The 21,414-nt window shown below is 52.8% G+C and overlaps 8 protein-coding genes across 8 annotated transcripts; 2 read left to right on the top strand and 6 right to left on the bottom strand.

Moving 5' to 3' along the window:
- Nucleotides 1–156: 156 nt before the first annotated feature.
- On the bottom strand, nt 157–2,022 carry QC763_608460 (uncharacterized protein; the record flags this gene model as incomplete). The annotated part of the gene is made up of 1 exon (XM_062914674.1): nt 157–2,022. The coding sequence occupies one exon, from the start codon at nt 2,020–2,022 to the stop codon at nt 157–159; it is 1,866 nt and encodes a 621-aa protein (XP_062763415.1).
- Nucleotides 2,023–2,618: 596 nt separating this feature from the next.
- On the bottom strand, nt 2,619–4,988 carry QC763_608455 (uncharacterized protein; the record flags this gene model as incomplete). Its single annotated transcript, XM_062914673.1, has 4 exons — nt 2,619–3,682; nt 3,751–3,893; nt 3,951–4,285; nt 4,368–4,988. 4 exons carry the CDS (start codon nt 4,986–4,988, stop codon nt 2,619–2,621), a joined length of 2,163 nt encoding a protein of 720 aa, XP_062763414.1.
- Nucleotides 4,989–5,681: 693 nt separating this feature from the next.
- QC763_608450 (uncharacterized protein) lies at nt 5,682–6,603 on the bottom strand (the record flags this gene model as incomplete). Its single annotated transcript, XM_062914672.1, has 3 exons — nt 5,682–6,029; nt 6,092–6,501; nt 6,561–6,603. The coding sequence occupies 3 exons, from the start codon at nt 6,601–6,603 to the stop codon at nt 5,682–5,684; spliced, it is 801 nt and encodes a 266-aa protein (XP_062763413.1).
- Nucleotides 6,604–6,928: 325 nt separating this feature from the next.
- SHE9 (sensitivity to high expression protein she9) lies at nt 6,929–8,602 on the top strand (the record flags this gene model as incomplete). The annotated part of the gene is made up of 1 exon (XM_062914671.1): nt 6,929–8,602. The coding sequence occupies one exon, from the start codon at nt 6,929–6,931 to the stop codon at nt 8,600–8,602; it is 1,674 nt and encodes a 557-aa protein (XP_062763412.1).
- A 1,644-nt stretch (nt 8,603–10,246) lies between these two features.
- On the bottom strand, nt 10,247–13,336 carry PKC1_2 (Serine/threonine kinase; the record flags this gene model as incomplete). Its single annotated transcript, XM_062914670.1, has 4 exons — nt 10,247–11,406; nt 11,483–12,490; nt 12,561–12,824; nt 12,895–13,336. 4 exons carry the CDS (start codon nt 13,334–13,336, stop codon nt 10,247–10,249), a joined length of 2,874 nt encoding a protein of 957 aa, XP_062763411.1.
- A 998-nt stretch (nt 13,337–14,334) lies between these two features.
- Nucleotides 14,335–18,289, top strand: QC763_608410 (uncharacterized protein). The gene is made up of 2 exons (XM_062914668.1): nt 14,335–17,571; nt 17,637–18,289. The coding sequence occupies exons 1-2, from the start codon at nt 17,311–17,313 to the stop codon at nt 18,000–18,002; spliced, it is 627 nt and encodes a 208-aa protein (XP_062763409.1). The 5' UTR covers nt 14,335–17,310; the 3' UTR covers nt 18,003–18,289.
- QC763_608420 (uncharacterized protein) lies at nt 15,125–17,081 on the bottom strand. The gene is made up of 3 exons (XM_062914669.1): nt 16,641–17,081; nt 15,409–16,581; nt 15,125–15,353 (listed from the first exon to the last, which is right to left on the bottom strand). The coding sequence occupies exons 1-3, from the start codon at nt 16,745–16,747 to the stop codon at nt 15,308–15,310; spliced, it is 1,326 nt and encodes a 441-aa protein (XP_062763410.1). The 5' UTR covers nt 16,748–17,081; the 3' UTR covers nt 15,125–15,307.
- A 19-nt stretch (nt 18,290–18,308) lies between the features above and the next one.
- KRE2 (alpha 1,2-mannosyltransferase 2.4.1) lies at nt 18,309–21,230 on the bottom strand. The gene is made up of 4 exons (XM_062914667.1): nt 20,073–21,230; nt 19,108–20,004; nt 18,764–19,052; nt 18,309–18,705 (listed from the first exon to the last, which is right to left on the bottom strand). Exons 1-4 carry the CDS (start codon nt 20,121–20,123, stop codon nt 18,638–18,640), a joined length of 1,305 nt encoding a protein of 434 aa, XP_062763408.1. The 5' UTR covers nt 20,124–21,230; the 3' UTR covers nt 18,309–18,637.
- Between the last annotated feature and the right edge of the window lie 184 nt (nt 21,231–21,414).

Below are 21,414 nucleotides of genomic sequence, written 5' to 3'. Positions count from 1 at the left end.
GCGGCCGAGTGTGTGTTTGTATATCGGCTACCGTGTTAAACCCTTATGGTGTACGCCCTCTAGATAGGTAGGCAGTTCTTCGGGTGACATAAGAGACCATGCTACAAGTAAGCTTACGCCTCGTGGTATGAAAGCAATCTGTCTCTGTTGCCACGCTCAGCAAAGCCGAATATCCTCCTCTTCAACACTCCAATCCAACAAGTCCCTTCTGCTGTTCTCAATTCCGACCGAGACTACTAATCCACCACCTGTGCTGGGACGTGATACGTTAACAGGGATACACGCATCACCAACAAGCCGATACGTCCTAGCTGTCATCGCTCTGCGCAATATGCACGGCGCCTTCCCACCGAGAAGCACGCCGCAAATATCACCAGTCTGAGTAGGCAAGGGGACCAAGGCGAAAAGCCCTCTTTTCGTGACAGCAATACGTCGATTATGGACGTTCCACTGAGCGTAGGTGTGGAATCCTTGGATACCATTCCTAGCACTGTCCGGAGGAGGCCGCGGGACAGAATCCCGCCTTGTAGGCTCTTCCTGGCACAAGTACTCCATGTAGGCAGTCCTCCATTCCACCCATTCGGGCCATTCAGCGCCCCATGATCGGCCCACAGATAGCACGTGGGCAAATGATAACGCTGCGAAACTGCCATGAGTGGGTGACGGGTTGGTGAATGTCACAGGGAGAAGGTCGAGCATCTGGTTCCAGAGCATTTTGATGTCGCTCATGGAGACATCTCGCGAAAGCACATCAGACGTGAAGATGATGTCGTCAAACATGAGCCCCTTGGCTTCCAAGGCGTTGTCGTGGGAAACGCTAGGTCTCAGCTCGGTGGGTATGAGAGCTGGGCCTGACGTGTGAGTGATGATGTTGTCGAACAGGTTGAGATCCCATCGAGGTACCCATGAGGGAAACTTTTCGTTCATACTGTTCCCGGTGTGTTGTACACAATGCAACAGGCTGATGTCCCCCATCGAGTTGACGTAATCTCTCGCCATGTCCAAATAGACGTCTCTGGCTGTCTTGTGTTCAGAATAATCCGGTTGAAAGTGGAGACTTAGCCCGGCCGAGGTTGCCAGTGACATGAAGGCATACACCCGATCCCGCGCGTCCTGCACATAGAGAGCCCGAGCATCATGGAGCACGATGAGAAAGTCAAACTGGGATGACTGTTTCGCGTAGAGCGGCATGGTCTCCCCCTTGTGCCTCAGCCGGTACATCTCGAGATGGAGCCGGTTCATTCCCCGGCCACCGTCCTGGTATTTGACCCGAACCTGTGGAAGCCTCCGGACCATCCAGGTATAAACGCGCACGAACGACTGCCAATTGATCTCGGTCTTCCCCCACAGCATTAACCCATTTCGCGCCGCACCAGCCTCCTGGATCACCCAACCGCGTGTGAACCATGGCTTATGCGTCATGTTGATGAAAGCCTCCCATCGCGTGTCTGCTAGGAACAGCTCCCGCTCCTTCGGACTGGGGGTTGGAAATGTGTCCCACGACTCCCCGGCTGCTCTGACCCCATCAAGAACCATGGCCTCGATTTCATGCACCAAGGACCGGACCACCTCACCCTCCTGGTTGCTGTCTTCACCAAGGTGCAGCAGCACCCGTCTTGCCTGCCCGTAAATTTCACTCATCAACAGTACTTGGCTCGCCCGCTCCGTCAGGTCGTCTTGGTTGATGCAGATGGAATCCGCCCAGAGGACGCGGGACTGGTCGGGTAAACGCATCCGATGCAACGCGCGGCAGAGGTTGGCGGTGATGTGGCCGGCTCGGCCGTTGATGCGGATGGGGTGGTCCCGATGCGTGTTTCCCCATACATACGAGATGGCTTCGTACGGGATGGGCTTGTTGAGGGTTGTTATCTCAAGAGAGCAGCACAGGGTGTCGTCAACTCCACCAGGCTCTAGAATCAGGACGCGAAATGCGTTACTCTCGGGCAGCGACGCATATTCATACAACATTCCGGCAGAGCTGATTCCTGCCACGTTTGAGGCTGATTCTGCTGTTGAAGACATTTAGAGGGCTCCTGAGTTGTGATTCAAGCCAGCTTCTCAGTCAAGTATCCGTACCGATCTACGAATCGTGAATTTGGCTGGACATCAGGAAGGGGGAAGGACATAATAACGAAGGGAAAAGAGACGTGTAAAAAGCTGCGCAGCCTTAGATTCCTTTATAGTTTCATGTTGGGTAACAAACTGAGCCACAGATGTACCTTAGTCTGCCAGGTGCTGTGCCTTACGGGTATGGCAGGCCATTGCAGGCTACCGACGAGGGCGGTGCAGGGGCGACAGCCTGTACCATGAGTTATGATTCGTCTGATTTTCCATCGATACCTACTGCCGATAAATTCGAGGACATCAAGAGTCCGGTCGACTTGTTCATAACCACCAAGCCCGCAACCAATCGAAAAGATAAAAACGATGGTATTTCAATGCCGATATATGCAACCAATATCCAATCTGAACGCCACCAAGGAGCAGGCCAGAAATCGGATCGTCATCATACTGAAAAGAAACAAATAGAACCAAGCATTGTTCGTGTTTCCCGCTAAACAAGGTAGTCTTCCCGAAGCCGCCAGTACAAGGATTTATCATGCACCATTCTGCTCAGCTTAAACAGGCATTGCTGGTGGCATCATGCCGGTACGAGCAGCATCCTGACCCCAGGCTTCCCAATCAAATCTATCATTTTTCTTGGATACGGTTCTTTCTTGCTTCTGCCCCTTCGCACGAGTCTTAGCACGAGCCTTCTGGATTCCAAAACCAAAAGACCAGAGGTCTCGCTCGCCGTCAACAGAGGGACTCCCGTCACGGCTTGGGGTTGACCTGCGATCCATCGAGGAGTCTCTCTCAAGGTTGGAAACAGAGTGCTCATCCGGTGATGAGTCTTGGTTTCGGCTCGAACTAGGCGGGCGATGGGTCGCTGCATCACTATCTGCGCTTGAGGCAGGCTGGTGTTGTTCTGCAAAAGAGATTGATAGCTTTCTGTGCTGAGTCCTGGGACTAGGCGCCTCCTCAGTCTTTTCGTCATCGGTAGGTGACTTCGCTCCGCTGACTGACGATCTGTCCAAACTAGCACTGCGGGAAGACTGGGACTGCCGAGCTTCATGAGCTGCTTCTTCATCGTCACTGCTGTCAGCGTCGGGGCTTTCGCTGACATGGATGCTTCCACATTTTTCAATATCCAGATCCTGCAACTCCTTGAAGAACTCGTCTGGGAGCATTTCGCGATTCTTTATAGCCGTGTCATAATCATGTTTCGCTTGAACAATAATTTCCTCAAGCACCCGGACCAACTCTCTTGATAAAATTCGCTCTTTGGGGTCGTTCACCAACAGTTTTGCTTCAATAAGATCCAGTACCTTGCCAGTGATGGTGTCTGACAGCCTAAGTGAGAGACGCAAAAACTGGTGCCAGTCTTTGACTGACTGCAACAGCGCAAAGCCATCGTGAAAGCCACATTTATGAAGTGAGACACCTTCGTCGGTCTGGGCCGTTGGCACAGCGCGGATGGCACCGGAACGAAGTCTCTGATATTTATCATAGCCGTCTGGCCCGAAAACAATCCACGTCGCAAAACTGGACAAAACGCATCCCAGGGACCAAATGGTCATCCTGTGCAATGCTTTCATAGTAAACTGCGTTATCCGCCGCCCGGCTGTGCATTCTGGGGTACCTGGGCGAGTAATTTTAGTATAAGTCGGTGCGAGGATATGTACTATGCAAAATATACAAACATCATACCGGATAAAATGGTCCTGTGAGTCTTGTCCACGTTGAGCCGATGCAAAGACCTTTCTACTTCAAACTTGGATTGGTTAAAGTCTGCAAGCTTGAATCTGTCCTCAACCCAGAAGATACTGTTGGGGTCGGTATAGCCATGCCATCTGGATTACCCGGCAAGAGTCAGCGATGTGACCATACAATTGACTTCAGCAACGTACCCTTTTGACAGCACGACTTTTCCATTTGGAAATTTGTACTCCATTTTCTCCAGGTCAGATAAAGTCTCGGCCACACCGAAAATCCTAGTCCAAGAGTTGACGATTTCGAGATTTGTACTTGGTGCTGCTGCCGAGGTAAGGATCATGAAGACTTTGTTCGACACCCTCAGAAAGGATGTGGCATGCCCCGTAATCTCCATCACTGGAGCCTTTGTACAGGAAGCTTCCATGACATTTAATCGCTCCTTGAGCATTCCGATGCCCTCAAAGTGGCTGATTTCATCCATGAACACTCGATAGTTGCTTTGATATGAAAACATGGCGAGACGATAGCACTGGAAAAGTCTTATTTAGTAGAGCTCACGCTACTGGGGCAAACGCATATGGACTTGTCTCACATAGAACGGGATAACTTACCTGACCAAACTCGTTATCTTCCGTCTCTGACCCCTCAAACTTCTCACTGAGCTCTCCCGAGATGAGATCACTCTGGATCCAAACATTGTTCACCGCTGTGTGAACAGGTCCAGGAAGTCTTCCGACTTCCTTCCTGCAGAATGGGAGGATGTAAAAACCCGTTTCCAGCACTTTTGCTTTTCGGCAGATATCCTCAACCCTAACTGGCACGAATGCCCAGCGCTCGCCGTCGAGCCGATCTATAAGCTGTTGTATCTGCGATTCGGGTCGCAGATGACAGCACCGGATAGCGTCGCGAATCCCACTGGGGACGTCTCGATCAAGCGTGTCGTCTTGAAAGTATGACATGAAGATGTGTATGAGATCCCCGCAATTCATGTGGATAAGAATGGCAAAAACAATCAGCGCTCCCTCCAAATCTTCTTCTCGTACAGGCACAAACGAGTCGAAGCCGTAGACGCTGGTAAGAAGCAGAGCCGCGTTCGATGCGTTGTTGCCATTTTCGACTGCTTCCATCCAATCTACGATGTCTCGCTGCGCATAGAAATCCTGGTCGTCATAGTTGGTGCGCTTGATCCTTCGAATCATCAAATGGAACTCTTCTTTGGGTCTGAATGGCATGATTGTGGTGAATAGACTTGAATAGTGGAAGACAATAAAACGAGGAAGGAGGGGAGAATAACTTTGAGGGGCCTCCAGTAGATGCCTGAGATGGAGTGTAGAAATGGAAAGAGGAGTGCTGTTGGTGACCCGACTCCAGTCGCTCCTGTCCGGTCTTCTTTCTGCACCTCGGTCATTCTGAGGAGCGCCATGCAGCAGGTGTGCCTACAGACCACAAACACAAGATGCTTCTACGAAGACGTCATGTGATAAAATCTTTCGATAGTTAACATGCTGCGGTTCTCACGGGCGGCTATTCCCTATGAATAGGAAACAGCATCAGCCGCGGTTTTGGGTTCATGAACATTCCAGTATCCATATTGAGGCGCTTTTGAAGATTTCCCGGCACTTGAAGTATAGGTACCTAAATATCTAAGTATCTGAGTGGCTTTCAAAAATGTGTGGTAGATTTAGCTACATCTCTTAACCCTATTTAGCACCATCATCATTAGATGCCACGAACAAAATTCCGCATTGGCAAATCTTCAGAGGTCGTCACCCTCTCCTAGATTCAAGCTTGAGGTTTGTTCAGATTCCAATTTCAACCGCGGCCTGAAACAGTCCATCCTTATGATGTGCCAAAATCAGTGGAAAAAGAATAAAAGAAACAAAACAAGGTTAGTCTTACAACAAACTGTAATGAATGCTGTAATCTTAGGCAGTGGCCATGTGAGCGCCTCCACTAACATGCAAGGTCTGTCCAGTGATCCATCCTGCTTCATCGCTTGCCAGCAATGCAACCACACCAGCAATATCTTCCGGCATCCCAACCCTTCCTAGTGGACTCCAAGATGATATACGAGCGTCAATTTCCGCCACACTCAGTTCATCCCCGTCCTTCATGTACTCCTTTGCATTCTTGTCATACATATCACTCTTGACACCGCCAGCTGCGATGCAGTTCACTGTGATGTTCTTCTTTCCAAAATCCCATGCCAGGCACTTGGTCATTCCCGTAACCGCCGCTTTGGACGCCGCATAGATTGTGTGATGTGGTACGCCCTGGCCATATTTCTCAGCGTAAGACTCAACAACAGAAGAAACTCCACGGCGTGGGAACATACCATTACGGCAGAAACACTGCTTGTCAGTATCAGCCTCCCCCATTCCTCCATATACTTCTCCGCTTGTTGAGCGACGAAGAACTGGCCCTTGACATTGACATCGAAGACATGGTCGATCTCCTCCGATTGCACTGCAGCAAGATTGCCGAAATGCTCAACGCCAGCGTTGCTGACAACTATGTCAACCCTTCCCAGCACTTTGACAGTCTTTTCAAACAGTTGTGCTACTTCCTCGGGTTTGGAGACATCGGCCTGCACGGCGTAGGTTGTGACATCGTAGTCCTTATTAATCCGTTTCCCCAGGATCTTGGCTTCTGCGGCGGAGTTGTTGTAGTTTATTACTACAGCACACCCATGTTGAGCGAGTGTAGTTGCAATAGTTGCCCCAATGCCGCGAGAGGCGCCGGTTACTGGCAGGATGGAGTCAGATCTCGGATAGTTCACTGGCAACTGCGGAGGAGTACCTTACCGATTGCAACTTTGCCCTCAAGATTTCCTGTGAACTCATCCATGGTGATGGCTTCGAAAGCGGCGAAATTAAAATTGTGAGTATGGGATGATCAAACATATAGATCAAAAGGCCATGATGGCATACTATCGTCAGAGTGGATCCGTGTCTCGTCTGAACTCACCAGGGAAATTCGTGACAGTTGGGTCCATGATATTGGCTAGATTGGTTGATGAAGAAAAGCCTATCACGTCACATCTTTCAGATTTATATGAAGTCAACACCAAAAAGCGGCGAACTTGGGCTTTCGTCACGCATACCCACGGTCTGATCAGAATGTCGTTACCCCTGAATACCCCTGAGTACCCCTGAACCCTTAGGGTATATGGATGCCAGGGTTAGGGTATGACGTCTTTGCTCTTGGCACCCGGGCGGTCAGCGGGGTACCCGCGGCAGATTGCCAGGGAATATCATCAACGGATCCGATTGACACCCGAGAGCTCTCTTCTCCTCACGTCCGGCACACCCGCAACGTTGTTACCGTTCCAGCCGTTCCCCGGCCTCGAGCCGAATCCTTCATGTCGCCTCACACAACTTTGCGGCTGGCTGCCCGGCCTCTCAGTCAATTGGCGACGAGGAAAGCGCTAGCCCAGCTGCCGTCGCAATGTTTCCGGTATAACACCTCATGCGCTGGATTCGGCATTGGGCTCTACGCCCGTCTCCCACGGCACTTCTCAACCGCCCGCCCTCCCCCAAAACGACCGCAACCCGAGACAGATCCTGTCATTGAGCTTGGATCTCCAAGCGAGCCCATTCCCCTCAGCGCGCCCCAGCCCGAAAGCCAGCACATCACAGAAAACACACCTTCAGACCCCTCATCACCACCGCCAACAGAAGATGCCGACCCCTCAAAATCAGAACCAACTTCCGAATCACCTTCCTCCTCTCCCGAATCTTCCTCCCCCGACCCTTCTCCCTCCGAATCCCCAAACCCCTCCCCCTCAAAACCCAACCCCCCCGAACCCGAACTCCCCTCCGTAACCGACTCCCACCGCCACTCCCTCTCAGTCAAATTCTCCACCTTCATGGACCAGTTCCAATCCCGCATCCTCGTCGCAACCCAAACCCTAAACGACCTAACAGGCTACTCCGCCATCGAAGCCATAAAGTCCCGCAACGCCCAGCTGGAATCAGACCTCTCCACCGCCCAAGCCCGCCTCCGCGCCGCCCGCCAAAATTACAAGTCCCTCACCACCCACCGCGCCTCGACCCAGAGGGAGGTCACCGCCCTCCTCGCGAGAAAAGACACCTGGAACCCGACCGATCTGGAACGATTCACTTCGCTTTATCGAATGGACCACACCCTCGAAGCTCAAGTCTCTGCCGCGAGCGCGGAGCTGACAGAGGCAGAGACGAACGAGAGCAGGATATCTGCTGAGCTGAACGCGGGGATCCTGAGGCGGTATCATGAGGAGCAGATTTGGAGTGATAGGATAAGGAGGCAGTCGACTTGGGGGACGTGGGGGTTGATGGGCGTGAACTTTGTCTTGTTTTTGGTTCTGCAGTTTGTGGCGGAGCCGTGGAGGAGGAAGAGGATGATTAAGGGGATTGCGGAGACGGAAAAGGAGAATATGGAGGAGGTGAGGAGGGAGCTGAAGGAGGTCAGGGCGGCGATGGAGGTGGTGAAGGAGCATCATCAGAGACAACAACTGGCTGCACCTGTGGTGGTGGAGGAGGAGCCAGTTTTGACTGAGGGGGAGGAACAAGAAGATGGTGCTGCCGTCCCCTTGGCAACAGAAGAGGAGGAAGCCACCCGCCCATCGGAGCACGACTTTAGGCGGAGCAGCCTCTTTGGAGGCGGCCAGAGGCCTTGGAAAGAGGTACTTCAGGAGTACTGGGAAGATCCCCAGTTGCTCAGGGATGACGCGATGGATTTGTATAGCGACAGGAGGATAGCGCTGAGGATGAAGGATGTGTCGGTTATCGCGCTTGAGGGCGCGGCGGCGGGTGCTGCGGTTGCGGTGGCTGTTGCGCTGGCGGTGATGCGGTTCAGCAGCCCATAAGCCACAAAAATGTTTATAATGTAAAATACCAAAACCCCCTACCTATTCATGTAAATAAAACCAGAGATGGAGTGCCGTATATTAGACCTGGGTTGGGTTGGGAGTTAACATCCAATTTGACCAACCACCAAAACAAGGGGGATATGGATAAAAAGGAAGATATTTGCCTTCCTGGCAAACACTGCCGTGACATATAGAGAGGCACCCCCGTAAGGTGAAAGAGGGTCGTTTCATCTCTCCCATTCATTTGCTTGACTTCTAAAGAAAACGGCCTTGATACAAGAAGAAGAAAAAGACAGTTGCAAGAAAATGCACCCCCACCCTTCATCCCTGGTGTCTTTGCCACCCTAACCTTGACCTTGTCCAGACCCAAACGTCGCACAGCACGCCCTCCTACTCACATATGCTTCTTCCATCATTGTCACCCCATTACGCCATCCTCCAGTTCTTCTCTTGACACCTCACTTGTCAGCCTGCCTACCGCCGCCTTGTCGTTCTTAGATCCCTCTCTCGAAGCAGCAAATCTGGTCTGTCACAATGCCCACTGCCTTCCCCCTCCCGTCAAACGATTGTCCCTCCTCATAAACAACGCAGCTGGACACGAAGTGCCCTGGGTATATGCTAATTCCCCTCGGCCCCCTTTCATTACCAAAACAGCAGCGTTAAACAACTAGCCACGTTGCAGGCACAAAGTATTCTCGTCTCTGTGTTGGTGGTTGCCATGTCGGCAACAAACTTCGACAGACAGACCGCGGTCGGCTTCACGATAGTCCAGTTGGTAACCTCCCTCATAAAGTATCCGGCCCTCCATCGCTCTACTCAAAGTCGGCCGTGTATGAGAAGCCGCGGAACTCCTCCTGCATGGCTTGCGACAGTACTACAAATGTATGTTAGCGTTGTGTTGAATGAATTTGGGAAAAACCAAGACATACCAGACTGCACAGGCGTCAAGACTGGCGTAACACTTGTAAACTCGCTATCAAAATTGCTCGTATCTGTCGCACTCTTAATTTGAGGCAGGAAAGGCGGCGCCACCCGCTTGTGGTAAATGTCGTCCCAGTTGATGTTGCGGAAGAACGGCTGCGACATCACCTCTTGAGCGTCTGTCGGTCCGCTGCCCAACCGTTGATCGGGCTCGCGTGTGAGCAGCTTCTGCAGGATCGAGACACTGTCGCGGGGCATGTGGATCGGGTAGAGGGGCTCGTCAGCGAGAATGGCGTCGTAGATTTCGTCCTCGTCCTCACCACGGAAGGGAGACTGTTGCAAAAGCATCTGGTAAATCAGAACACCAAATGCCCACCAGTCGACGGCTCGTCCGTATTTCTTGTCCAAAAGAATCTGTCACAAGTTGTCAGCAACATCCCCCCAGCTTCCATTTCGCACAACATACCTCAGGGGCCATGAATTCAGGAGTACCGCAGAAGGTACTGGTGGTCGAGCCGTACCACATATCCTCCTTGCAGAGACCGTAATCGGCAATCTTGATATGCCCATCCAGGGTGAGGAGAATGTTGTCGAGCTTGAGATCGCGGTAAATGACACCGTTCTCGTGGAAGTACTTGAGCGCCAAGCACACCTCCGCAGCATAGAATCTGTATCATAGTCAGTATTAGACATTGCGTCTTTTGCGGCCAAACGATGAACTTACTGTGCCCGCTTAGTACCAAACTGCCCACGCTGGATGTGCAGCATCAAGTCGCCACCGCTGATGTACTCCATCACAAAGTACACTCTCGTCTCGGTCTGGAAGCAAGCGTGAAGGTTGGTTAGGAAGGGATGGCGCTCCCGGTTGGCGATCAAGAAGACGCGCTTCTCTGACCGGATGCTCTCGACTTCGTCATTCTCTATAATGAACTCCTTCTTGAGCACCTTGATGGCATACAGCTTGCGAGATCGCTTTGTTTCGGCCAGCATGACCTTGCCGAAGTTACCCTTACCAAGCACGGCGAGGAAGTTGAAGTGGTCCAAACCAATGCGCATGCCAGTGCCCGGGTCGGTGGCCGAGGGCAGCGGCTTCTTGGTCGGAACCGGCACGCCCGACGCCGATGGCACAATCATGGCAGGCTCAGTTTGCGCCGGCAACGGCTGCTGCTTGGGCGGCTGTTGATGCAAGACGGGCTGAGACTGCTGCTGGTACATCGGTTGCTGGTGATGCGGGGCTACCTGCTGGGGAGGCGACTGTGGTTGAACGGGGCGGGGCTGCACTGGTTGTTGCACGGGGTAAGCCCCGATGTTGGCGTAGTCGGCGGGGTTGTACTTGCGCTGCTGAGGCTGCTGGCCATAAGGCTGTTGCTGATGCTGAGCTGGCGATCCACCATACATATCATCTTGCTGGCCAGGACGTCCATATCCACCAGGTGAACCATAATGTCCTGGCCCAAAATCAGGTATCGGGGCTTGCTGTGTGGGAGTTTGGGGCTTGGGGGACATGGCAGCGGCAGCTGCGGCGGAGGCAGCGCTTGAGCTTATGGACGTCCGATCTGGTCCAGAAACACGTTGGGAGGACCCCTGGCTGTACATATGCTTTGCAGCTTCCGTAGCGTCGGCTGAAGCGGTTGAAGGGGTGTACGAAGCGGGCGGATAAGTCGAACTGGACCCAACGCTACTCGTGGTTCCTTTGCTGCCCGTCCTCAGCGTCTTTTCGCTCAATGATGCGGAGCCACTCTTGGCCTTCTCCTTCTTGGTCCTCTGCTGCTCTGCCGCCATCTTGATACTATGCAAGATCTGATTTGCCTGCAACATGGACATGCCACAGAAATCGGGAACAAGATGCACACACTGAGTGTGAGCAGTCAACGGGCATTCTATCCAGCGAGTCAGCATGGTCAACAATCTAAAAATCATTTGACTTCAGGGGTTTGAGCTAGCTGAAGCCCTTACCTGTACATCTTCTAGAGTTCTTCTTCGAACCAATTGGAAGCATGTAGCCACAGTGGCAGCACCAGTTGGCGGTCAAATTTGAGAAAGGAACAAAACGATGGGGGATCTTATGGTTGAGCTTCTGCTCGTCGGGGTCGCTATCAGCATTGCTCTTGCTGATGCACTTGATGACCACCTGTGAGTAACACTTGGTATGGCAAGTGTACTTGCAATCCTCGCATTGCATGCCCGTCGAGTACTTGAGGAATTCACCGCAGAGGGCACAGCGCATGATGTTGTAGAACTGTTTCTCGACGAACTTGTGGCCCTGCATTTCGTGAACCTCCTCCTTGCGCTGACGCACGGCACCCTTGCGTCCAAGACCAGCGTCGGCGGGTCTACCGCGACCGCTGGTATCCTTGACGAAGTTGAGATTGAGGAAGATTTGGCCTGCCGGTTCCAGTGCAAACCAGCCCTCAACCGATTGTGGAATGACGGGGGCAACATCAGATCTCGGGGCTAAGAACTGCGGGTCGTCTTCAGAACCGTGGAACCGTCCTGGAGATGTCGGGGGTGGTTGGAATTGGGGAGCCTGTGCGCCCATAGGGAACTGTGCAGGAGGAGGGCCACCGCGGGCATCATGGGACCCAAGTCGGTCGGCAGACACCCATCCCTGGGCAGTAGTTTCGGCTTCGATCTTCTTCCGGCGCATCTCTTCCACAATGTCGGAGATTCTGACCCAAAGAAGACCAATGGGCACAGCGTGCTCACCGGGCTTATCGTATACCGTCAACTCCACTTCGTTGGCCTTGTCCACGAAGATGCTGTGGTATTCCGACTCCCATCTGTCGTTGCGGGAGGCCTTGGTCCTCGCCACGATGGCATCTTCCACCTTGAGTGTGATAAACGTCTCGGGGGAGCGGGAGAAGCGGGTCAGAGGCGCATGGTCAACTTCCTTAACAGCGACGATGCGAACCGAGAGCTGACCGGATAAAGGCTTGCGTAGATTAGGCATGTTGATACTATCATCTGTGAGATTACATCGTTAGTAGACAAACTTCATCATGGAAGGATATCTGGTGGAACTGAGCACGCATACCATCCTGAGAATCTGCATCCATATCGATATTCAGCTCCTCAAACTTCTTGAGTGCTTGCTTCAAGAGTATGATCTTTTGTCCACTCTCGACGCGCTTAGCGGCAGCATCCGCTCTGCTCTTCTTGTCGCCCTCCATCTGGTAAAGCTGAACCATCTTTTCGATACCCTTGAGATACTGCTCCTCCACGTTGAGCTTGAACTGAAGTTGCGACAGCATGTGCTGAATACGTGGTCCGAGATGGGGAGTGTCATACTTGATAAGATCTGTAACACCGCAGATGTTAGTATTCCTGGAAGGTACATATCTAACTTGGCTCGTGTGGTCACAACGTACCAAGCTTTGAAAAGTTGGGGCGGGACTTGGGGATCGATGAATTTGGCGCTCCAGCAGGGAAGGGGCCTCGAGGAGGCATCAGGTCGCCAGGACCGTAGGGTGCCTGGCCACCATAGTTTGAAGGATAACCGGACCCATCCTTGGGAGGAGGTGCAGGTCGTCCGCTGTCGTCGTGTTGATATTCGCTGCTTCTGGTGGAGGCCAATGTTGATCCGCCCAGTGACATGTTATCCATGGACTGGTTCACACGGCGCATTTCCAGTTCCTTCAGCCTGCTCTCGAAGAAAGCAAGGTTCCGGCGGCCCTCGCGGACCTGGCTGTCGAGTTTCTGTCGTACGGTATCATTGAGGGTCTGCTGCCGCATAACCAGTGCCGCATTAATGAGGGCCTTTTCCCGCTCAATCTTCTTCGAGATGTCTACAATCTTGTCGTCGTCGGTCATGGCGGCGGTGTTGGTGCGCGGCCGGGCGCGCGGTGAAAACGGGGACTATTAAGGGATACTGTGATAACAGAGGTTGTTAGGAAGACTTTTTCTCTTTAGGATGTTGGCTAGTGTCGTAGGGCAAGAGCCACTGGCGTACCAGCCCGCCGATCAGGACGCGGAGGTTGCTGTTTGCGAGCGACTCGAGATGGGATGTCGTCAGTGCTGGGTTATGGCGGGGTTGATGTGTTTCGCATTTGGAAACAGCTCTCTGGGGAGACACACTTGACCACGGTACCTTGCGGCGACTCCTTCCTTCCACTGCAGCACCTGGGATGCGAGAGTCGGTGGGCAGTGTTTGGCAGCAAAGCGTGGAAATGTCGGCTATCCACCCAACTTGGGTTGCTGTGGGAGTTGGTGGTGTGGAGGCGCACTGGGGACTAGAGCTGGGTATGCTCTTCTCTATTGCTGGGCGCTGTTGCTGAAGGGGAAGATGCCGGGAATGAATGAGGATTGGCAAAGCAACGGGAATAATAGGACTCACAAAGATAGGCCTGCGCTAACTCGGGCTTTTGCGCTTCTACCAAAAGTCTTGGTTGATATGTGCCGTGGTCATCCAAAGAAAGAGCTTCGCCTCCACGGGCTGGAACAAGGCTGTCATGAACCTCGCCTGCTTGTGGCCACTTTTTCAGCTTTTGCTCAAGGTTTGTCTATCGGCCACTGTTGACGACGAGGTTCACCTGGTCGTTGAACCCTGGCCCATGCACCGAGTCCCAAAGCCAAGCGATAGCTTGACCAAAGTGGCGCGCTGCGGGGTAGCTCACTTTCACACCGTGGTTGAGGTGGCACAGCCGTGTTGTTGATCACATAAACAGCCCGTACTCCGTACTGCACTCCTGAACTACGGGGATGGGCGAGAGAGATATCGGGTGGAAGTTGGGATGACGTGGACCAGAAGTACAGACGGGATCAATTCTTCATTCCATCAAGAAATGTCTTGGTGATAGCCAGTGCTTCTCAGCCCCGTCACACAGTCACAGTCAGGCAGGGAAGTGGAGCATCGAGTGAGGGGCAGTGTCCCGATTTCTCCATGAGGTGCCTTGCTTTCCGTCTGTGAGCATGGCAATGCGCAACGTCGGTCAACTTTCGACATGCAATCCAAAAATCTCACATCGAATCGCGTTGCATCCCGGAAACCACTTGGGATCATGCCGGCTGTGCTTCAGAGCCCTAAGGTATTAATTGGGTTGGTCTTGGCAGGCCCGATAACGGCTTGTCAGATTTGAAGCCATATTGCACATATCTCATCTTTCACAGTGTGGATGAGGCTGGCGTTTTCGCTACGGCTGATATGCTTCTGTTCATTTCCGACTCTCTGGCTCGTCGCTAGGACTGCTCGTAGGACTTTGTTGTGCTCATCCGTCCGTGCCGGGCGTTTGGGTACCTTCGTACTCTTGACCCGGTCTACCGAGAAGGTGTCCAAGTCTGATCTTCCAACCTCAATAGAGGCCAAGCGATCTATGGCAGCCGTAGAAGGAACATGTTTGTCTGCATTGTTGAGTATGGTTACAGCCAAGATGTGGCCCATCATGTCGGCCCGTTTGCTTTTCCTCCTCTCCCATCGGTCTCGGTGTAGATGAAGAGACATGCAAGGGATATCTCACGACCTTAACATCTGCCAATACTGCATTGTACATCTCACAAGGTGCGAACATGGAAAGTTTGCAAGTTCAATCCCCATCCATAGGGCTGCAAGTCTGTTTTCTGGACTTCCCCAGAATCCACTTCACCTTCAAAACGCCAAGACATACCGCAAGACAAGCAGATCCTGGTTCATTCACGACATGTATTGTGTAAATGGTATTCATATGGTTTATACTCTCAACGAGGCAAAAACAAGCCCTCCATTTTCAGGCCCAAGGAAACCGCTCATGCAAAAATATAACTCCGGTTCAAATGTATGCTTCAAACAGAGTGACAAAAGAAAACAACCTAAGCGGTATACTCCTTTTGCAACATCTTCGCAATGGTGTTGAGCCTGCAGGATTCTGTTAGCAATAGCCCGGTTAGCTAGACAATACACAAGAACGTACTGAATGTTGCTCGTGCCCTCATAGATGGCGCCAATCTTGCTGTCACGGAAGAACTTCTCAGCCAGACCCTCACGGACGAAGCCCATACCACCCATCCACTCCACCGCCAACCCGCTCACACGGCCAGCGACCTGGGAGGCGTAAAGCTTGGCCATGGCAGCGTCCATGACGAAATCCTCGCCGGCCTCCTTCTTGCGAGCAGCATTGTACACCAACGCGCGCGCCGCCGCGATCTCGGTGTAAGACTGCGCAATCTGGTGCTGCATACCCTGGAACTCGCCAACCAACTTTCCAAACTGCTTGCGGTCGTTCCACACATACTTGACAGCATTCTCCCACGCACCGAGAGCAAGACCGGTCATCTGAGCACCAATACCGATACGGCCCTCGTTCAGGATCTGGATGGCGTACTTGTAACCCTGGCCCTCCTGACCGAGGAGGTTCTCCTTGGGGACCTCAACGTCGTCAAAGTTGAGAACGCAGGTGCTGCTGGCCTTGATGCCGAGCTTCTTCTCCTTCTTGGCGATGCTGAAGCCCTTCATGCCCTTGTCAACAATGAAGGCGGAGATACCCTTGTATCCCTGCTCAGGCTTGAGGTTGGCGAAAACAATGAAGAATTCGGCCTCCATGCTGTTGGTGATCCACATCTTGCTGCCGTTGATCTTGTACCCATTCTCGGTAGGGGTAGCCTTGGTGGCCAGGGCGAAAGCGTCAGAACCGCTAACCGGCTCGGACAAGCAGAAGGAGCCAACGGTGTTGGTGGCCAGCTTGGGGAGGTACTTCTTCTTGAGGGTTTCGCTACCCCACCTGATCACAGCAGTGTTGACGAGGGTGTTGTGGACGTCCACCATGACAGATACCGATGGGTCGACACGGGCCAATTCCTCAATACCAACAATCGCAGCGGTGAAGTTCATGCCGGCACCGCCGTACTCCTCAGGAATCTCAACACCCATGATACCCTGTTCAAAGAGCTGCTCGACGATGGTGGGGTCCATCTCCTCGGCCTCGTCCATGTCGCGAACCTTGGGCAGAATGACGTCGTTGGCGAACTTTTGGACCGCCTCGGCCATGGCGACCTCGGTCTCGGAGAAGTGGGTGATGGGTGTTGGGGCGACATCGGCAAGGCTGGGATCGCGGCGAGGAGCAGTGGTAGAAAGAGGACGGGCAGCGCTGGGAGGGGGCTGTCAACTACAGTTCCTTGCCCATAAACACCAGCAGCTTGAACTCACATCTGAACAGCAGGAAGAGCAGCCGTTCTCCCGCTGGCTATCCTAGGAGCAGAAACAGCCAGACTTCTACGCACAGCAGGGCGCAATGCTCTCACGAAGAGCCTCATCTCGGTGATGTTAAACGTAGAGAGGGTACAGACGACGGTTGGAACGGTACAAAGGGCGGGGTGGACGTTGAACGGTATGGGATGGTGCACCGGAAAATCGAAAACGGAATCACAAGAAAACCAAAAAGTCCAGGGACAAAAGGGGGGTGGGCAGCTTAAACGGTCTTTATACCACACCGGAGGAACTGCTCTAGTTTCGATCTATGTTCGGAGGGGCGGTTTCTCTTCAACAGAAACGGACCCGCCAAGTAGCACTTAACGATGCATTCCCCCCAGAGGACACAGCGAGGAATGCAGCACCGAATGGCACCACAGGCAATCCGCTTCCAACGGCGGAAGGGGACGATCAGGAAACAAATCCAAAAGCCGAGGTAACACCTGCACTAACCAGTCAAGCGGCTCCCCGCGGACAAACCCCCAGCAGCGTCATCGCACATCGGGGAGAGAGACGCACGATGGAGAACGCCATGTGATCTGACCCGGGGGAGGGGTCCACTTGAACCGACAATTGCCGGGACAGCATTTGGAGGTTGAGAAAGCACGTGCCACATCCCGTGATTGTCATGGGCAGCCCGCGCCAAGCCAGGAAAACAATTGTGGATCCGATACTTTTCCATCGCCCGGCCTGCCAATTCGCGACGAGGACGAGGACGACGACGGCGATATCTTCAGTCTCGCCCGCCATTCACACACCCAGCTCTCTCACCATGGCATCCTTTTTCAAAAACCTGGTCTTCAGACCATCACTCCTCCCTGTCGCCTCCCCCATCAGAACCTTCTCAACCACCCCCTCCCAATCCGCAACCCTCAACCAAGTCCTCCGAGTACGTCTACCCCTCCTCGCCCCCCTCTTCCCCTCCCCTTCCCAATATCTAACCTTCCTCCCCAGGGATGCCGAAAACCCCAAAAAGCCCGCCACCCCGTCTCCCCCGCCCTTTCAGCAATCCACGCAGCCCAGCTCAAAGGCGTCTGCGTAAAAGTGGGCATCACCAAGCCCAAAAAGCCCAACTCTGGCGAGCGCAAGACTGCTCGTGTGAGACTCTCCACCGGCAAGGTCATCACCGCCTACATCCCCGGCGAAGGCCACAACATCCAGCAGCACTCCGTGGTTTTGGTCCGCGGCGGCAGAGCCCAGGATTGTCCCGGTGTGCGGTACAGACTGGTGCGCGGAGCGCTCGATCTAGGCGGTGTGGGCAGCAGGGTGAGCAGCAGGAGTAAGTTTGGGACGAAGAAGCCTAAGAAGGCGACGGTTTAAGGTTGAAAAGGATGGGGGCGTATGAGGGGGAATGATACCTATGGAGTGGGCAAATAAGGGAGCTGGACTTGGGCAGAGAGAAGGCGGACATCAAGAGAAGGGTCGGCTAGGTCGGTCATGCCAAAATTGGAGGGACATCATTGTATTATACAGATCATCTAAAAACACCAATTGGGCGTAGCAGCTCAGCAATGACAAAAGAGTCAACGTCAAAACACTCCCATGGGATTCGCATTCGTCTAAGCCATGGCAGGATCACAAGGGGAAAAGGTAACAATATATACAGCGAGAAACTCCCCCAAAAACCGTCAACTTCCATACTGACGAAATCCGCCATCACTTCCACCCTCCTTATTTCCAACATGACTGAAACATCGCTTGCTTGCCTAGCATAGCCCTTGGTTGTTCTTCCATTGTGGTGTGATTTCGAGGCCGTCCCTTAGTTCCCGCAAAAAGAATCGACCCAGTACGTTTGTCAACCATGAGTTGATGATGGTTGTATGTTTCGTTAAGACAAAGACAGATAAAAAAACGAAAAACAGTCATGAACTCGATAGGATTTGGTACAACTCTATATCAATATCCCTGATTCTCCAAACAGCTCAGCTATTCTGTATTGGCCCTCACTAAACAATTTAGTCAGTCTGGTCTTGCCAGCCCTCGGGCTTCTCTAGACCGTTGACCTCAAAGTATCTTGATGTGCCTAGAAGAAGTCAGTTGGCTGGATGTTTCCAGAAGAGGGAGGCCTTATCGATGCTTACAAGAATACCCCTTCCAGTCAAAGTTGTTCTTGGGGTCGCAGTGGCACTTGAGGTCCGTGCGGAGCTTCTCACCGGTTGGGCAGTGGGTGAAGGGCACGTGGTAGTAGGCAATGTCGTTGAAGAAGTGAATCTGGTCCTTGGGAAGCATGAGGGCGGCAGCAATCGAGTGCACAGGGGCATCACCCCAGCGCTCGTAGAAGAAACCGCCATCCCTGTCGAGAGACTCAAAGTAGTCAATGTATGCCTTGGAGCGGAGCCAGCTCAAGCTACCAATCTCAAAGTTCGACCACTAGAAGACTATTAGCAGCACATCACCTCAAATTGAGCGCAGAGAAACCACTTACGAAGTGGCACTTGTTGTACGTCTTGCCACCGTCATCACTCAGGAAACCCATGGAGTTGTCCTCAGCAATGTGCTCGGGGTGATTCTTCATAAACTTGGTGACACTGTCCCACAGGGTGGGGATGGTCTCAATGTACTCGTACAAGCTGAGCACGAAACTGTACTTCTTTCCATTCTCGTGCATGAAGCGGAAGGGATCGTAGTGGATGTCGCAGAACAGCTCGACCGAGGGCTCGACACGCCAGTAGTATTCGTAGTTCATCATCAAGGGCTGGCGGAAGAAGAAGCCAGACTCGAAGCGGCACATGTGGCGGTAGCTGACGCTGTCGCCGTAAATGATCTTGCGCTCTTTCATATCCTCGCGAACCTTCTTGGCCTTCTCCTGGTCGATGAAATCAGGGAAACCCCAGTGTTCCTCGCCAATGAGACCATAGTGCGTCTTGCCCGAGCAAAGGGATGTTGTGACTTTCTTGAAAGTGTCGTCGAAGGGCTGGTCATTCAAGAACACCCAGTCGTAGTTGTATCTCCGGTTGAAACGGTCCTCAACTTGACGAATGGACTTGGCAATCTCCCAGACGTCAGAGTTGCGTGCCAGGGTAACGAAGGTTGCGTTAACGCGGGGTCCTCCCTTGATGCCGGACAGATCGTGGAATCCGGGGTCATTTGGGGTCATGGCCAGCGGGTACTCGGCGGGATCGATGTTAGCGCCAACCTTGGGGATCGCGGGCTTGTTCTTGGTGTTGTGGGTATCACCAGCAGCATCATGGCTGTTGGGCTGGTTGTTTAAAACGGCATCCTTGTGGGCGTGGTCATCGGTGCCCTTGTTGCCATGGGGGATAGTAATATTTTGGGAAATCGCATTGCTAGAATCCGATATAAAGTAGAAAACTGCCAATACCTAGAGCGCACGCGTTAACAGGAAGTCTTCACAGCAAAGCTGGGGCACCACCTTGAGGGCTGACGTACGAAAAAGGCAATTAGGATGTAGCGCACATAGCGAGCGCTGCCGGCCGCCATGGTGAAGGATGCCAGTCAAATCGTTGGGCGTTTTGATGGCTGTGGCGGACGAGGAAGAAGAAAAGAAGATGCGATCGCCAAACTGGTGAGTGCGTGGTAGAGGTCTCCAGACAGCGCTTGGGTTTTGGAAACGCCCAAGGGCAATTCGTGATCGTGGCGAGGAGTTGTTCCAGGCCAAAGCTTAACGTTATTGGTGGGGACGCCGTGTCCAAACGAAACCAGGGAGCTTATTGATGGAGCATATCGTTGGTGACTAGGTTCAGGAACAGCCTGTCATAACCTGCGCTTCTCAAGGGTTTCAGAGAGTCAAGAATCCACGACGTGGAGGTGTAGGAATGGAGAGAAAAATAGTAGAGCGGACGTTCTGTCCCTTGGGGCCAAGCGCCAAAAAAGTCCAGGGAATTAAGGGATGGTCTCAGTGCTCCTCAGGTACACCTCTAACTGTCACACAACCAATCCACATAGACCCCAAGATATGATGGAACCTTTTGTCACAGAGGTCGCCAAATCTCGTAAAACCCTTGCATCTCCAGCCCTTCGGACGCCGAAGACCCTGCCTCGCTTGGGGACAGCGACAATGCAATGCAAGCAGAATGCCACAGATGCTTGGGGCCATAGAAAACACGCAGGTGACTCTATATTGCCTGCAGTTTGGACCCTTTGAATTCCTCTTGCTATCCGACAGTACCTAGCTGGAGGGAGATCCGATCCGCAGGTCCCGCGCCGCCAGGAACCGGGCTGCTCTCCGCGTGGGGCTTGATGTGGGACACTGCCGATGCTTGAATCTTCTGAGTGACGGCGCCGCAACTAAAAGACAGTTTGTGCAGCAAGGAGCTGGGCAAAACTGATTCTTACCCAACGGCTCGTAGGCATTCTTTAGAGAGGCATGCTTGCCCTGTTGGTTCATGTTGTTGGTCGTCCAACTGATACCTAGACAGGGAGGTTGCTTAAAGGTAGGCTGTTGTGCAGAACTTCCATACAAGCAGTGATGCTTCGCCAAAGTAACATGTGATAGATGGTAGTTGAAAGCAAGCATTACGATACTCGGTCCAGGGCAATATGGATATTGGGAGCAGGCTTAAAATATCCAGGAGCAGCTGGTCCCGCTGTAAATGCAACGGGCAGAACCAAACCTCTGAAGATTTGGCTGAAGTTGTCAGATGCGGGGTGTTGCAGGAGGATTGTGTGCTCCGTGCACGACTCTCCCACTTCCCCCCCACCACAGCAATAATCCGAGATAATCCGGGGTCAATGGCAACGCCTATTGGTCAACCGGATCATTTACATATCC

This window comes from Podospora pseudopauciseta, chromosome 6 (genome assembly GCF_035222475.1).
Source record: "Podospora pseudopauciseta strain CBS 411.78 chromosome 6, whole genome shotgun sequence".
Classification (NCBI taxonomy): Eukaryota; Fungi; Ascomycota; class Sordariomycetes; order Sordariales; family Podosporaceae; genus Podospora; species Podospora pseudopauciseta.
This window is presented reverse-complemented; position numbering and strand designations above follow the sequence as displayed.